Source organism: Alexandromys fortis, unplaced genomic scaffold, assembly GCF_014885135.2.
Source record: "Alexandromys fortis isolate MF-2015 unplaced genomic scaffold, M_Fortis_MF-2015_v1.1 scaffold_58, whole genome shotgun sequence".
Classification (NCBI taxonomy): Eukaryota; Metazoa; Chordata; class Mammalia; order Rodentia; family Cricetidae; genus Alexandromys; species Alexandromys fortis.
Genome location: NW_026067940.1, coordinates 7,738,099 through 7,754,198, shown reverse-complemented (window position 1 = coordinate 7,754,198; position 16,100 = coordinate 7,738,099). Strand labels below are relative to the sequence as shown.

Sequence of the window (16,100 nt, the reverse complement as noted above, 5' to 3'; positions counted from 1 at the left end):
GACAGCTCAGGGGATGGACAGCTCAGGGGACAGGATAGCTCAGGGGACAGGACAGCTCAGGGGATGGACAGCTCAGCGGATGGACAGCTCAGGGGACGGACAGCTCAGGGGATGGACAGCTCACGGGACAGAGACAGACAGCTCAGGGGATGGACAGCTCAGGGGATGGACAGCCCAGGGGATGGACAGCTCAGTGGACAGAGACAGACAGCTCAGGGGTGAGGCAGCTCAGGATATGGGACAATTCAAGGGACAGAGACAGCGCTGGGGATGGGACGGCTCAGAGCTATACTCTGCCCTGCACTTTCCTGCATTAATCAGGCAGAGAAGGAGACTGTACGGAGGCAGCTACCCAAGTACCAGTGGCTCCACACAGCCCCATGGCTCTGGCCCCACTCAGGCACTTCCCACAGGAAAGACACACGTAGAAGGCATAGGAACAGGTGCAAGCCCCCATTCCAGCAGCACGTGAGATAAACACCCATACGTATGTGTGCATATGCTTGTACACACACTCTTTCCCTACCTTCTTCTGACACTTCCGACCATTCGGGGTTAGGAAATTCATACTGGCCCATTCGGATACGAGTCTTCATACCCGGAGAGATGGCAAGGCCATGATTGGAATAGAAGGGGGGATACCCACACAGCCTAAGGAAGAGAACAGCAGAGTGGGTGTTATTTAGGAATCCCGCACCAAGAATAGGGTGACCAACAGTCTCTTCTTTAAATAACCACAGAGAACTAGGAGACTGTCAATACAGACACAGCAGGACCCAGGAACCAAATGTGCCAAGGATGTCAACTAGACAGTCTAGCCAGTTAGCTAGTTTCTACCACCACTTAGCAGCCAGAACCCCGACTAAGCACCAAGTGAAGCAGGAATACAGGGGATTCGCAGGGAATCCCCCATCCAAAAGGAAATGCTAATGTCTGCCTCTTCCTCTTGTCCTGCAGAGGTACAAGCTTCCCCAGCTCCCTAACGCACTGCAGCCTAGGACCCAGCCACACCCCAGCCTAGCACCCAGCCACACCCCGGCCACTCACAGAATATACATGATGACACCCAAGGACCACATGTCACAGGACTTGTCATACTTCTCTGGGCCCAGAACTTCTGGAGCTGTAAAGCAAAGATCACTATGGATTGTCTGGGCTCTTTCAACACTGAGACCTCCCTGTTTGGAAGAGCAGCTGGGGCGGGAGAGGTGAATGGAGGCCCTTCCCCAGAAGAAGCTCTACATCTAGAATCTTAGGGTGAGGACACGCCCGAACTGCTGAAGCTTTGCAAACACGTGCAACTAACCACACACGCTGTGGGCTTATTCAATGAATCAGCTGAGACTTTAACTCCACAGAGAATGTGACAGAAACTAAGGCTCTTCTTAGGAAGAGGACACAGGCACCAAATCCTGCTCTCTCCCTGCAGGCTATTTTCATAACACTTAGTCACAGCTTAACTCTGGCAGTCATCTTACAACAGAGTCCTTTCAGGGCAAGTGCCAGATAAGGACATAAGACCCAACCCAACACTCCTAGAACTATGGTCTTCTGGAGACCAGGAAAACAAGGGGCTCAGACACAGCCTGGTCAGGACTCTGTCCTTGGGCCTCCCCTGAACTCACCTACATAGTATGGTGTGTAACACGGAGTGGTCAGAGAGTTGTGACTGGTGGTTTCCTTGGCAAAGCCAAAATCAGTGAGTTTCAGAATGGCATTGGGCCTTTTGGAAGTATATAAGAGGTTCTCGGGCTGTAGAAAGAGAGATGAGTAAGTAACAACCCTGTGGAAATATTATGAGAAACCCAAAAGGAAGGACTGTGCCTTCCCTTCATCTGCTCAACCAACCACGCATCCACCCAGTCCCTCTGCTCTGCACACCTTGGGGACATCAGCTCCCTACCACAGAAGCCTGGAAATCAAAGAGTAGCGCATGGAGCTGTGGGGAACACTGCTGCGTCAGAACGTTAGGTGCGGGACAGTGAGGACTGAGTGCAGCCACAGACGGGCCCGCAGACCCATGCTACCCTAAGGAAGCAGACAACCGAGGTGCTGGGGACTCTGCTGTGCCCTTCTCACAGCTCGTGGGGCATGAGCAGGCGGTACCTTAACATCCCGATGCGCAATGTTGATCGAGTGCAAATACTGGATGGCCTCGCCAATGCTCTTCATGATCTCTGATGCTTCTGCAGGAGAGAGAGAGACAGGTAGAGGTCCGGAAGCTCTACACACCAGCCCGCCAGCACAGCTTCAGCCTCCACACCCTCCTACTCATCAGCCACACTGAGAAGCTCAGAACTGGCCCACAGCTGAGGGAGAGAGGTGCTCCCAGCAGTGGGCCTGAGACAGCAGCACCCGCAGCCCCTCCTGGGAGCAGGGTCTGCAAAGGCCCTAGAGTTGCCTACTGCCCTGTCCACCCACAGCTACCCCACAGCAGACCCTCTCTACCTCTTTCTGTGAATGCCTGGTCTCCTCGGTCCTGGATTCGACTAAAGAGCTCTCCACCATCGAGACTGAAAAAAACACACAGTGAAAGATCTGGAAACCAGCAAATCACCCCACCCCTACCACACTCCACGGCTCCCAGAGGAAATCAAATGCTGATATTCCAGGCTTCAAGTGGGCTGTCCCCAGGGGCAGAGACACCCCAGGGTAACTCGGGGATAAGAATGCAGCAGGGCTCACCACTCCATGACGATCAGCAGGCACTTCCTGCCGGCATACAGGTTCTCATAGACATCCACGATGTGCACAATGTGGGGGCATTGGGAGGCCCTCCAGTGCAGCTCCACCTCTCTGCGCGCCTTCGGGCAGTCCTGGAGCATCTGCAAGGCCAGCACCTCCTGAGTGACACAGTCTCCCTCCGGGGAGAGCCCGCACCCCGCACCTAGGCTTGTTGGAAGCTATGCCCCGTGCCAGCTTTCCCACCAACTCTATAAATGCTCTCTCTCAAGGCTAAGGCCACTTCCATGGCATCTTCCCCAGTCTCTCTCCCTCTGGGACCCTGAGATCGCTCTGCAGTAACTTTAATCACTCTATACAAAACTTCAACTTGACCCCTCCAGAGCTTGAACAACGGCAAGGCTGAAACTACCCTCACTCCCAGTAGCCACCAAGGCCCTCTCCACCAAGGCCCTCTCCATCAAGGCCCTAAGAGGGTGAAGCCTAAGGTAGGAAGCAATCAAGTCCTGGAGGCCAGCGACCCATGGAGACAGACTGAAAAGAACCATAAGGAAAGTGGACAAAAAAAGGGAGAGATTTCAGAATCAGCAGGAACAGAAACCAAGATCACTCAAAAGTGCAACAGACCCATGCAGAAGGCCTCTGGAGTCAGCCAAGTGCTGGTCAGAGCCTTGGTGTTTACCACATCTGCAGCCTTGAGCAAGCGGTGCGGCTCAGCGAGCTCCTTCATACCCCTTCTCGCTGGACCAGGTGTCCAGGGGCATTAAGTGAAGCTGGACCCTCACCAGATTTAAAGGCTGGATTCTTGTCAAAAACCAGCTCACTGGTGTCATTTCTTTTGCTACTGACTAGCTTAGGAACAGGCCGAAGATCCGAATGGCCCAGAACTCTGAAGGTAGAAAACAGCACAAGGTCTAGATTGTCTCTCCTGCACCTGCTGGCTAGGAGCACGCCGTCACCACGGTAATAAGAAGACTGGCCTAAGACCACAGAGTTGTGTGCCGAGGGAAACAAGTGAAACGTGGCAGCTTCCGGAATCTCCGTGACATCACCAAGCACCCTATTCTGCCAGGCCAGCAGGACGAGAGCAGAGCTTCACGGCTGCCCTTGACTCATTTCCAAGGCAAGTCTGGGCTACGTGAGGCCCCACCTTTAAAACAAAACCAGGAATAATTTCCTGATTGCTTGATTAAACTTGTCTAGGAGAACCCTGCTGTCTGGAGGCCAAGGCATCCGCACACGCCTCTGCTCTGTAAAATGGAGTGACGGTCGACTCGTGCTCGGCAGCAGTAACAACTGCTGCTGCTCAAGTGCTAGCGAGGTACAGGGCACAGATGCTACCATCCTGAGACACAGAGCACACGGATTTACCAATGCCACAGCTCCCACACTGCGCAGGCCGAGCAGGCACTGGAGCATCCACTCATGTGACAGGAGAGGGCTGGGCACAGACGACAGTGAAGTCGTCTGGCTGAGGTAAGCAGGAGAGCTGAGGAGAGCCGGACTCCATGAGGCTAGAGCCTGGTGAGTAGTATCAGACATGTGGGGTGCAGCCAAAGGCAAGCACAGGAATCTCTAACAAGAAAACTAACGTGCCTTTATGCTGTGGTCCACACGGTGCTGAACTGTGTCTCAATAGCCTGCCCAAGGAGAAGCTTCCAGGAAGACAGCGACAGTCTGACTCCAAATTCCAAGTCTTTCTGCCCTATCGCCCAGAGTCTAGGAGAAAGCTAGAGGCTAAAATTTCTCAGAGTGGTTTCAAAGATGCAACTTCCCAAGCAGAAGCCCACTAAGAACCAACCAGACTGCTATCTCCCAAGTGTGCTGGAGGCAAGCTGCCCATTGTGTCACACTGCCACCTTGTGGCCAAATAGGGGCATGGCACAAGCTCTGTATGGGGTGTGTTGTCGGGGTGAGTATTTACTTTTCCATGCTGTAGGAGGAACAGAAAGAGACACTGGCCAATCCCATGTGCATGTAATTCAACTCAACAAGTACTGACTGAATTACAATAGGCTGCACTGGGTACTGAATGTCAAAACCAAACAGACTATGCACAATCTGAGTGCTCAGGGCAGTGGAAAAGAAAGGAGCAGTACAAGATGCAGGCACTGGAAATACTTGCATTCAGTTCTCTCGTCCATTCTGCATCGCAGTGGATGAGAGTAAAAAAGAATCCCATGGGGGAACTCACACTCACGCTTGGTCTCCACATCTGGGGTCACGAGACATCAGAGACAAACAGCCAGGTAACCAAGGTGTCAGAGCAGGCTCCTGGCCACGCTCCTGTGTTTTCCAGAGCTGGATGACCCACTGGGTCCATCTGTGTCAGCCCCCTGTGCAGGCCACAAGGCCAAAGTAGACAAGATCATGAAGACGACGGAGAGCGCGGCAGATGTGCTGAGGAAATCCATCCTCAGACTGGACACTCGGCTTGGGAGCCAGGAGCACAAGCCTGGACTCACACACGGCACTGAGTAGGCCAGGGTGTGAGGGGACTTTTCAACTAAAAATACACAGGCCCTGGGAGAGGGCGAGCCAGGGAGGAACTCTGAAATCCATGATACCCACGCTAAGACTCAGCCCTACATGGTGTGTCTGAAATCCTCCTGCAAGAAAGGTCAAAAGATGCATGTTCTAAACTAAGGTGCAACAGCCAAGGCTGCCTGCCAAGTGTGGGGGGTCAGAATAAGGTCAGGGAGTCCACAACCCAGGAAGGAAGTTCTAAGACAGCCGCAGTGAGGGAGGTGTAGGAACTGCCCAGGGTGTTGAAAATGGGCCCTTGCCTCTGTCTGTACACCTCTGACTCCCTCATCTTCCATCATGGAATCTCCTGAAAAGATTCTAAACCGAACCAAACACCAAATGGGAAGGAAACAGCAGAGCCTGGGCACGTGGCTCTCCTCGCCAACAGCAGACGACACGGCAGCGACAAACAAGCTGCCCACAAAAACTCCACACCTCAGAAGACCTCACTGGGAACCCCAGGAACAGGGGCTCTTAACCTGTGCGCCCCCATTTTCTCATCTCCTGGACATCCAATGACGGGCCTATGGGGTCGCTGTAGTAAACAAGTCTATCATGTGACCAGCATGGTTCTTGGCGCACAGTGAGCGCTACACCAGTGCTCCTCCATTACCCTACCCTATATATTAGGGTAATCGTCCCCTAGGGGGCAGCTGGATCCCGATCACACCCACTGCACTTGGGGGTTAGTCTATTCATAGCTCTAGGCAGCCTTGGGTCTTCCCTCCACGTAGCACTCACAGGACAGCTGGATCAGGGATGTGCTGATTCTGATCTGATGCCAAGACTGATGCGAAAGTCCATTTCAGGCCCAAGTGTGCTGTCGTGTAGTGTGTTGCCAAACAAAGACCTCTGCGTTCCCAGGAGGCACTTGGTCAGAGGAAAGCCCAGTGTCAGGCAACACCTCGCCACTCCTGAGGCCAGGGCCATTGACTCTTCACTCTGGACCACAGAAGCTGCTTTTCTAACACCTGGCTGCCCTGAATGCTTTGCAGCATAAAAGGGGAAAAAGCACCTAGGAAGGCGCCACTGTAGGCGAGTCTCAGCAAACTCCTGAGTGAGCACTGAAGGGGTAGCAGGCGGGGGGCGGGGGGGTGTCCTCCAAGTAAAATGGCTACATACGTCCAACATGTCATTGCTCCTATCTCAGGCCCACTCTGGGAGGGGGCCTCCTATTTTACAAACAGGATGTATTCATCCACTACGGAGAAATTCCTCCACAGGACCTTTCATGCAGCTGAGGCAGGACTGGAATTGTGAATCCCCCTGTAGTAGACCTTCACCCAGGCAACCAGACATCCACTTCTGCAGGCTAGGTTATCTCCTAAGCTCTCAGTGCCCAGCAGGAAAAAGCAGCTCATGCCCAGGGATGCCAGCTCAAATGTCCCTGAGTCGCCCCCACGCCACCTCAGGAAGGAGCAGGGGACTGAGCCTGCTCAGCATTCTCTGGCCCTCTCCAGCTTAGCACATTCTATCCCAGCACTTCATGTCGCTCTTCCCAGAAGTGACTATCATCTCTCCTCAACAGTGTCTACGCCTCCTTCCACCACGAAGCCTGCGGAGTGGAGCCTCCACACACAACGCGAGAAGCTAACTTGGCTCTAGTTAGACAACTGTAAAAGGAAGGCACGAAGAAGTCAAGGAGCTTTGCAACCAGAAAACACTGTCCTTACATCATCTGCTATCTCAGCCAATCCTTCAATCGTCCACATCCCTAGCTTGGAGGCCAATGAGGGATACACACAGAATGACCTCACTCTGCGAAACCTAGGGCACCCAGCGTGTGCCCACACTGGCCCAGGGGATGAGGATACAACGGAAAGCATTAAGACATACAACGCATATGTATACACACACACACACACACACACACACACACACACACACACATCGCCCCCACTGATTATACACTGTAACTTGTTCTGCAGATGAAATAGCTAAGATGCTGTCACAGGAGCACAGGAGCAGCCACAGTGGTAGAGAAGAGTCTCAATCCCCAGACCCGCTGACAGCTGCCAACAAGCCTGAAGGACACCCCACACTTGTCTCTGTGCTCATCTCTCCTTACTCCAAAGCAGAGGGGACAGCGCATCGTCCGTCTAACTACTGATACAGAGATAAAGGAGGGGGTCCACTGCTAGAGCCTCTGCAAGTTCAACGAGGACAGCAGTCAGCCTTCCCAGAAACTGATCTAAACATAAATGAACAACAGATCCCCAAATTCTCAGAAAGTAGACAAATGAGGTACAAGGACGTACTGCACCTGGCCCTGTGCAGGTGTCTATTTCCTTACCTTTGGTCAGGACATAAAAAACAACTCTCTATTTGTTAGTGAATTTTATAACTCTTATGAGGGTAAGTCCCTACCCTCAGCTAAACTGACATGAACCGTGGTACCCAAAGCCATAAACATCCTTGAGGTGCTGCGGGGAAGGGACCTCCACTGCGGTGACTCCCTGCGGTGTTCCTTGTGCCCCAGAACACCAGCGATGCAGCTCAGAAGACTGAGGCTCAACAAAAGGTCACACTGCAGATGACAAATCTTCCAAACAGTTGCAATGCACAATGGGTAAATGCTAACTCAACTCTAGCAAAGACCACCAACCCCACCTAAAAATGGCTCAAGGATAAGAAAGGCAGTTCAAAGAAAAAGAACGGCGACAGCCAAGTGAAAATGCCTGTAGCCCCTCATAAAGATGAATATTTATTAAAGGGCCAAAAACTGCACCAGGCTGGCAAAACTTTAACATTTGAACAAACTCCTGGACTGGCAAAGATTCAGGGAGGAGAGTCTCACTCAGGATCCAAAAAAAAATCTAATTTTGAAGAAATCTCGTCATACCTATGACCAGATTGTGCTTAAGTCTTAGATCCAATACAAATCCTTTCCTTGCAGCTCTAAATGGCAGGAAGCCTACTAAGCACCCAAATGTCTACAAATAAGGAGCTGATCAAGATGCAGACCGCAGAACACGGTGCCCTCAGCGAGAGAAGGAAGCAGCTTCTCAGCTGTCCCCTATGGGGAGGATGGGGCGTTACGACTGGTAAAGCACAGAAGCCAGGTGATGAGCCGGCTGTGTTTAATGTCCTAACTTCTTTTGGTTTTTGAAGACAGGGTTTTCTCTGTGTAGCTTTGAAGCATGTCCTAGAACTCACTTTGTAGCCCAGGCTGGCCTTGAACTCATAGAGATTGGCTGCCTCTACCTCCCACGTATTGGGATTAAAGGCGTGCACCACCACTGCTCGGAATATCCTAATTTTTAAATGGAACTGCATTCACATTTCATAAGTAACTCTCAAAGCATAGTCTTCAAGACAAGATGCAAACATACCAACAGATTAATTTAGGTGGATTAGGGCAACATTTTTCTTTAAATTTAAGAACTACTTTTTAAAAAGGAAAAAAGAAAGGATACTAAACAGAACATGGGTTTTTGTTATTTTGTTTCTTAGGACAGAGGAAAGAGAGGCTGGTGATTCTGCTCAGTGGGTAAAGGCACATGCCGACAAGCCTGGTGACCTGAGGTCAGTCCCCAGAACCCACATGGTGGAAGGAGAGAACAAACACCCACAAGCTGTAAACAAGAGGGGTGTGCATGCGCGCCGTGTGTGTGTGTGTGTGTGTGTGTGTGTGTGTGTGTGTGTGTGTGTTAATGGCGCTGGTCTGGAGAGGTGACGCAGTGGTTAAGAGTACCAATTGGCCTTAGGGATGTAGATTCAGTTCCCAGCACCCACATGACACTCACAGCCATTTGTAAGTCCAGTCATGGGGACTCGACACTTCTGGCCTCTACAGGCACTGCACATACATGGCGAACAAACATACATTGAGAACACTCCTTCATATAAAATAAAAGCAAAATCTCAACAAAAAGAGTTAGCAGTGCTGATGACCAGGAAGTAGATCCTATAGAGAAGCACACATTCTATACACGCACCCTCTTCTACTTTCCATGCTTGTCTGGTCCTTTAATGTGCACATCAACCTCTTCTGAAAAATGGTTCAGAGGCGCAATGTGCCTTAGATCTTGCATTTGAACGAGGGCGGAGCTATGTGCATTCCACAGGCCAGCATCCTTCCTTCAAGAGGGAAAGGAGTAGCGCTGAGGGACAGCACAGTGACACAGGAGGATGCACACAGCAGAGGAAGAAGGCAAGGACAGCCTCCTGAAGAATGGAGCCAAAACACGACAGAAGGCAAAGTAGGTCCAAACCACACTGCTGCTCACAAGCCCTGACCTGTGTGGAAAGGCACCTCGTGCAGAGCGGGGGCAGCACTTCTCAGCAGTCTCCAGGAGTACGGTGGTTTGGATGAGAAATGGCGCTCAGAGGACTCGGAATATTTGAACACTTGGTCCCCAGTTGGTGGCGCTTTCATAAAATGAACTAGGAGAGTTTGGAACCTTTGGGATATTCAGCCTTGCTGAAGGAGGTACATCACTGGAGGTGGGCGTTCCCTACTTTCTTCTCTCTGCTTCCTGTGTGCCACAGCCAGGTTCCTACTCCTGAAAGCATCTCATGCCTTCCCCACCACTATGGACTCTAGCCCTCTGGAATCATAAACCAAAATTAACTTTAAAAAATTATTTATGAGGCTGGAGAGATGGCTCTGAGGTTAAGAGCACTGACTCCTCTTCAGGAAGTCCTGAGTTCAATTCCCAGCAACCACATGGTAGCTCACAGCCATATGTAATGAGATCTGGTGCCCTCTTCTGGCCAGCAAGCAAACAGACAGACAGAACACTGTATACATAATAAATACATCTTAAAAAATTATTTATGTATTATGTACATGGAGTTCTACCTGCATGTATGCCTGCAGGCCAGGAGAGGGCACCAGATCTCATTACAGATGGTTGTGAGCCACCATGTAGTTGCTAGGAATTGAACTCAGGTCCTCTGGAAGAGCGGCCAGAGCTCTTAACCTCCGAGTTATCTCGCCAGCCCCAAAATTAACTCTTAAGTTGCTTTTGAACAAATGCTTTTGATCCTGGTGTTTTATCACAGCAAGAGAAAAGTGACTGATATATGTAAGAGGGCGAAAGACTAGGGGACACAGACATTAGGGGACATAGATGTAAAGGGAGACGAACATTAGGAGACTCAGACATAAGGTGACACAGATGTAGGGGGCATGGACGTAAGGGGACACAGATGTTAGGGGACTTGGGCGTAAGGGGACACAGATGTAGGGGGCATGGACGTAAGGGGACACAGATGTTAGGGGACACGGACGTAAGGGGACATGGACGTAAAGGGAAACAGATGTTAGGGGACACGGACGTAAGGGGACACAGATGTTAGGGGACACGGACGTAAGGGGAATTCAACGTTAGTGGATATGGATGTTTCTTTCAGTTCCAGTGAATGAACTATGATTTAACAAACAAGAAGAGGAATTTTCATTTATACTGAAACTATCTTGTGCCAATTACACTTCATACAAGACAATATTGCTCCACTAAACCTAAGAGCCCTACAGGACACAGCTTATTGCTGACCGCCCCGTACAAGGACAGCAACTGAAGCAGCTTCGGTTAGTAAATGGTCAGTAAATGCTAAGTCTAAGATTCACACTTCAACCTCCAAGCTGTGTGCTTTGGTTTGTTTGGTACATGGTTAATGGTTTGGTTTTTTCATAAATGAGTTTTTAAGGAGTTTGAGCAGCAAATACATGCTGTTAAACTAGCTCACCCATCTCAGATGTCTCCCATTGTGCTGGTATTTTATGTCAAGATGACATGGGCTAGAGTTATCCGAGAGGAGGGAACCAAAACTGAGAAAATGCCTCCATAAGACTGGGCTGCAGGCAAGCCAGAAGGGTGTTTTCTTAATTCATGATTGGTAGGTAGAGCCCACTGTGGGTGGGACGATCCCTGGGCTGGTGGTACTGGGTTCTATAAGAAAGGCTGAGCAGGCAATGGGGAGCAAGCCAGTAAGCAGCACCCCTTCATGGTCTCCATATCAGTTCCTACCTCCAGGTTCCTGTCCTGCTTGAGTTCCCGTCTGACTCCCTTCAGCGATGAAGTGGTGTGGACGCATAAGACAAACCCTTTCCTCAACTTGCTTTAGCTCATGGTGTTTTGTTACAGCGATTTAAAAAAAAAAAAAACCCTAAGACACCCATCCCTGCTGTGTTCCCTCGCAGTTCTTATCTCTCTCTCTCTCTCTCTCTCTCTCTCTCTCTCTCTCGCTCTCGCTCTCGCTCTCCGCTCTCGCTCTCTCTCTCTCTCACACACACACACACACACACACACACACACACACACACACACAGCTATTCCACTCCTGAGGCCCAGTGCAAAGCCTGACACAGGAGTCTCAGTGTCTAACTAATTAAAGGGACAGATTGTATCAGCCACAGGGCATGGCTTCCAACAAATCACGAGGTATCTTTCCCAGAAATCAAGATAAAACCAGGTGAGAAGGAGACACACCAAACTCTTTAAGTTGGTCTCAGGCTAGAGTTCAAGTGACAGGAAGAAAAATGACATTCTTTGTAGTATTCAGTAGGTGAGACTTGTAAGACTCCACAGAGATCTTTTTCAGCAGAAAGGAGGTCACGAGCTCAGTTTGCCCTACCACTGCAAGTGCCAAGTTTTAATTTAAATGGTAAAATGCTATGTCATCTTCTGGACTCCACATTAGCTGAATGAGGCTCAACCCTAAACAGGTCGGATGGGAAGGATCAAGGAGAGGTAGCTCCTATAAATTGAGAGCCAACATTCAGGGATATGTGAACATACAAACACACACCTCTAACGCCAATATACGACTGGGTCAAGAAAAAAGAAGGTAGAAACCGTCTGCATAACATATGGGAGAAGAGTTGAGAAAAATGAGACACGAGCCACTCTTTCCCACATCATTAAAATGGCCCAGAAGTGAAACAGTGCTCCAGTCCCCTAACACAAGAACACATGTGACAGAGAAGTCAGCATCTGTTCTGATAGGAAGAAGGCACTTGGTCATGTCTTGTCTCATCGTACTGGAGACACCATCCCTCACCCAGCTGAAAACACAAACAAAGGCACTGTTGCTCTGAACTGACTGACCAGAGAGGACATGATGCTTATACAGATATTTCTTAGCAAAAGCCAGAATAAGACCACCACACTGAGAGAAAAGAGGGGAGAAAGGGGTAAGGAGGCCTGAAGTTTAGATAGACCAGCGTGTGGATGTTGAGAGAAAACAGCAATAGGACAACCTCAGGGGATCTGACTGAAAAGGTTCGGCAAGTCTCCTGCCAGGGAACTCTAACACAGTAACCCAGGAGGGAGGAGGTGGGAGACCTGCACGGAGGTCAGGGCTACAGCACTGGGAAAGTGAGGCACTATGACTGTGTCCCAAGGCACAAAACTGCGGGCAGGGCAGAAAGACGAGAGCAGAGAACCTGGAAATACACGAACTACTAAACCACTGACTGCAATCAAAGTTTAAAAAAAAAGGATCTGGGAGGAAGCAACCCCGTTGGCAACAGAGGCAGCACTCTGGGGACTGCCCGTCTTTACCATGCCCATCTTTCCTAGTAAGAAGGCTGTTCTGCAGACTAGAAGCTAAATATCTAAAATCGCACATCCATGCTGGCTCCTAAGGACACAGGGGATCTAAGACTAAGAAGCAGTTTACACCCCCAGCCTCAGAAGAATCGCGGCCTGGGATGCAGTGAGAGTGGGCACCACAGGGCTAGGACAGCTCGTCACACATGCCTCTCTTCGGTGCCCACTGTCCTTCTGACACCAGACTGACCTCCAGGCATCCACAGCTGAAGGAAAAGAAACGAGACGTAAACAAGGGAGCTCACACAGTGCCACAACTGAGAGGTGTGGAGTTCACTGCTTGTCTAAAGGAAAGGGACGGACCATCCGACTGCTTGGCACGCACCACCACTGGCAAAGCTCTGGGGCAGATCATCAACAGACCTTCACCACCCACAGGCGCCTGACAAAGCAAACGACAGCCAGTGACTCTAAGGAGCACCAAAGGAATGCCAGACACGAGGGATCTTGAACATGAGGGATACAGGCACCGTCTCCAGACACACCACTGGGATGCTGTCTAATGGATCCAGGACAGGCTGCTAAATACCAAACTAAAGCCACTGCCCCCTCCGATTTACACTGAACCCTTAGTAAATGGTACTAAGTCTAGTGCAGATGTAAATTGTGCGGTCCTCAACCTTAGCCTCCCATCCTCCCTGACGGAAGCAATTCAATAGTGTATCTGAAGGAGATATCCAAAATCCATCTTCCCTGCCCAGCCTTTCTGCCCTTTGCTAGATTGCGAGCCACTTCCACTAGGCACATTATAACCACTTTCTAGATGGTAGCCACACTCTGCTCTAATAAGCCTGGACTGCCTTCTATTCCAGCTCCTGTGATTCACCAAAAGCAACTCAGAGGAGGCAGTGGAGGAAAACAAAAGGGTTTGCCCTTCCTTATAAACTCCAGGTCACATGGTCATTGAGGGAGGGCAGGGCAGGAGCTAGAAGCAGAGATCATGGAGAAATGCTGCTTGCTGGCTCACTTACAGACTCGCGTTTGGCTGGCTTTCTTTTTCTTTCTTTTTTTCTTTTTGTTTGTTTGTTTTTCAAAACAGGGTTTCTCTATGTAACACTCCTGGATATTCTGGAACTCACTTCACAGACCAGGCTGGCCTTGAACTCAGAGATGCACCTGCCTCTGCCTTTTGGAGTGCTGGGATTAAAGGCACCACCACCACCCAGTTAGCTCACTTTCTTATTCAGGCCAGGACCACCTGCATAGAGATGGTGATACCTCACAGTGGGCTGGTCCTCCTGCATTAATTAATAATCAAGACAGTCTCCCACAGACATGCCCACACACCAATCTGATCCAGGCAACTCATCGATAGAGGCTTTCCCTCAATTGACTCCAGGCTGTGCCAAGCTGACAATGACGTGAACTAGGAAACCTTCTGAAATGCTGATCTGAGCAGGACCTTCTTTTCTGCAAATCCCTCCACTGGATAACAAAACAAAATCCAAATTTGAAATGTGGTCATTCCATATCTGAGCTCACAACCCAACATTCCCAATATTTCAGCGACATTACATGTGGTGACTCCAGGCCCTTCAGGACTTTCTGTACCTTCAAAAATCATTCCAGTGTCCTCCATTCCTGTGAAACTTCTCTGGCCACTTGGAGGCAGAATCAGCCCCTCTATCTTCCTCATTCCCATAAACTTAACAGCTGTTATGATCTGAGCTAAGATGTCCCCCGGGTTCACGTATTAAAGCCTAGGACCCTGTGAGTAGCACTGTTTTGGAGGTTCTGGATAGTTCAAGAGGTTGGAACCTGGCTGGAGAAAGCAGACCAGAGGTAGTCCTTAGATGTATTCTGTCACCAGCTCCTCCTGTCTGCCACAGGTGCACAGCTCTACCTGACACTCTCCCAAGCGCGTAGAAGCACGTGGGAAACAAAAAACACATTTATACATGCATGTATGTTCACCTACACACTTGAAAAGAGGCAGGGGCTAGAAAGAGACAACTGTTCCATGACCTTCTAAAACTTTCAAGACATTAAGATTTCCTTCAAGATATTAATAAATATGGAAATTTGAAAACAAAACTTGTATTTCTTAATTTAAAACATTAGAGACATTGAGAATGAGTGTTTCACATTCTTGCAACCAAAACCATGCTGGCCTCCATGCTGTGTGTATACGCCATGGAGTGAACACGTTTTCTAGCTCCAGAAACTGCCTTTTCCTTTCCTGGTTGGGACTAGTTTCTACTCCACCATCTGCAGCGCAGCTCCGTGAAGCATCCAAGAGTGAAGGTTTCCCAGTGCAGATATCTTATCTCTTGCAACAAAACTCTTTCCCACAGCAATGTCCAGAGGCCACCTTGTCAGTCTGTCTGCACACGCAGAGTCCTGGATAGCGGCAATGTCCGTACTTTCCCTTTTAGGTATTAGTCCTATAATTCTACTTCTATTGGCTCAAACTTCATTTCACTGTCCCACAGTACTCCCCCTCCTCTTTTTTTTTTTTTTTCAAAACAAAAACTCTGAATCTAATCTCCTTTTGCTTAGCTTTCTTCCCGACCATTATCCATGACAACTTGTAGCCAGCACTCTAAACACAGAAGGACTCCATAATCCAGAACAGCTCCTTCTCATCTCCTGGCAGAAACTCCATCTTTGCTACTGTCCATCAACTGTCTGTTTTTACAACACAGGCTATGAGTTTCTCACTAGAATACAATGAAGAAACACGACTGCAAACGTCCCAGATGACCAGATGACCAATAACAAAATGACTCTTTAAAAAGAAAGTTGATTTGTCACTGCCCAGAATAACATCCACCCATTCCTTAGCTTTCTGAGAGTCTAGCTTCATGGCAGAGGTACTGGTGGGAGCCATGTTTATTGCCAGAACTCTATGGAGTTTCAAGGTCCTGCTACCACCAAGAAGCAGGCTGTCAGCTATTCATAAACACCATTTAAGTGTTTGGTGGTGGGGCCTCTTAAAAGAGCTGCAAGATTTTTACAGCTAAAGCTCAGTTAGGAAGCCTCTCTTAAAGGAGACACACTTGCCTCTAGCAAACAGAGTTCATTTGAGAAAATGCTGCTACCAAGAAGCCATGTTTAACTCTGTCCTCTTGTGTCTAGAATTCCTTCCCAAGCTCTCTCGAGTTTTATGTGGATGTAGTTGTCCACATTGGCGCCATTTGTTGGCAGACTCTGCTAGTTTGTCTCCCAACTTCCCTGACTCAAAATATCACAGAAACTATATTATTTAAATCATTGCTTGGCCAATCACTTAAGCATATTGCTAGCTAGCTCTTATATCTGAAACTAAGCCATTTCTATTAGTTTATAGTCTACCACAGGTTCGTTGCCTACCAGCAAGGTTCCAGCTGGTGG

The 16,100-nt window shown here is 49.4% G+C and overlaps 1 protein-coding gene across 1 annotated transcript in view; it reads right to left on the bottom strand.

Annotated features, from left to right (window-relative positions):
- Mapkapk2 (MAPK activated protein kinase 2) overlaps positions 1–16,100 on the bottom strand; it is a 44,459-nt gene that overhangs the window by 2,826 nt on the left and 25,533 nt on the right. The window contains exons 2-7 of the mRNA XM_050147733.1: positions 2,686–2,825; positions 2,449–2,513; positions 2,107–2,186; positions 1,626–1,752; positions 1,048–1,123; positions 527–651 (exon numbers count right to left, since the gene is read on the bottom strand). Coding sequence (XP_050003690.1) covers positions 527–651; positions 1,048–1,123; positions 1,626–1,752; positions 2,107–2,186; positions 2,449–2,513; positions 2,686–2,825 — 613 coding nt within the window. The remainder of the gene's footprint in view (positions 1–526; positions 652–1,047; positions 1,124–1,625; positions 1,753–2,106; positions 2,187–2,448; positions 2,514–2,685; positions 2,826–16,100) is intronic.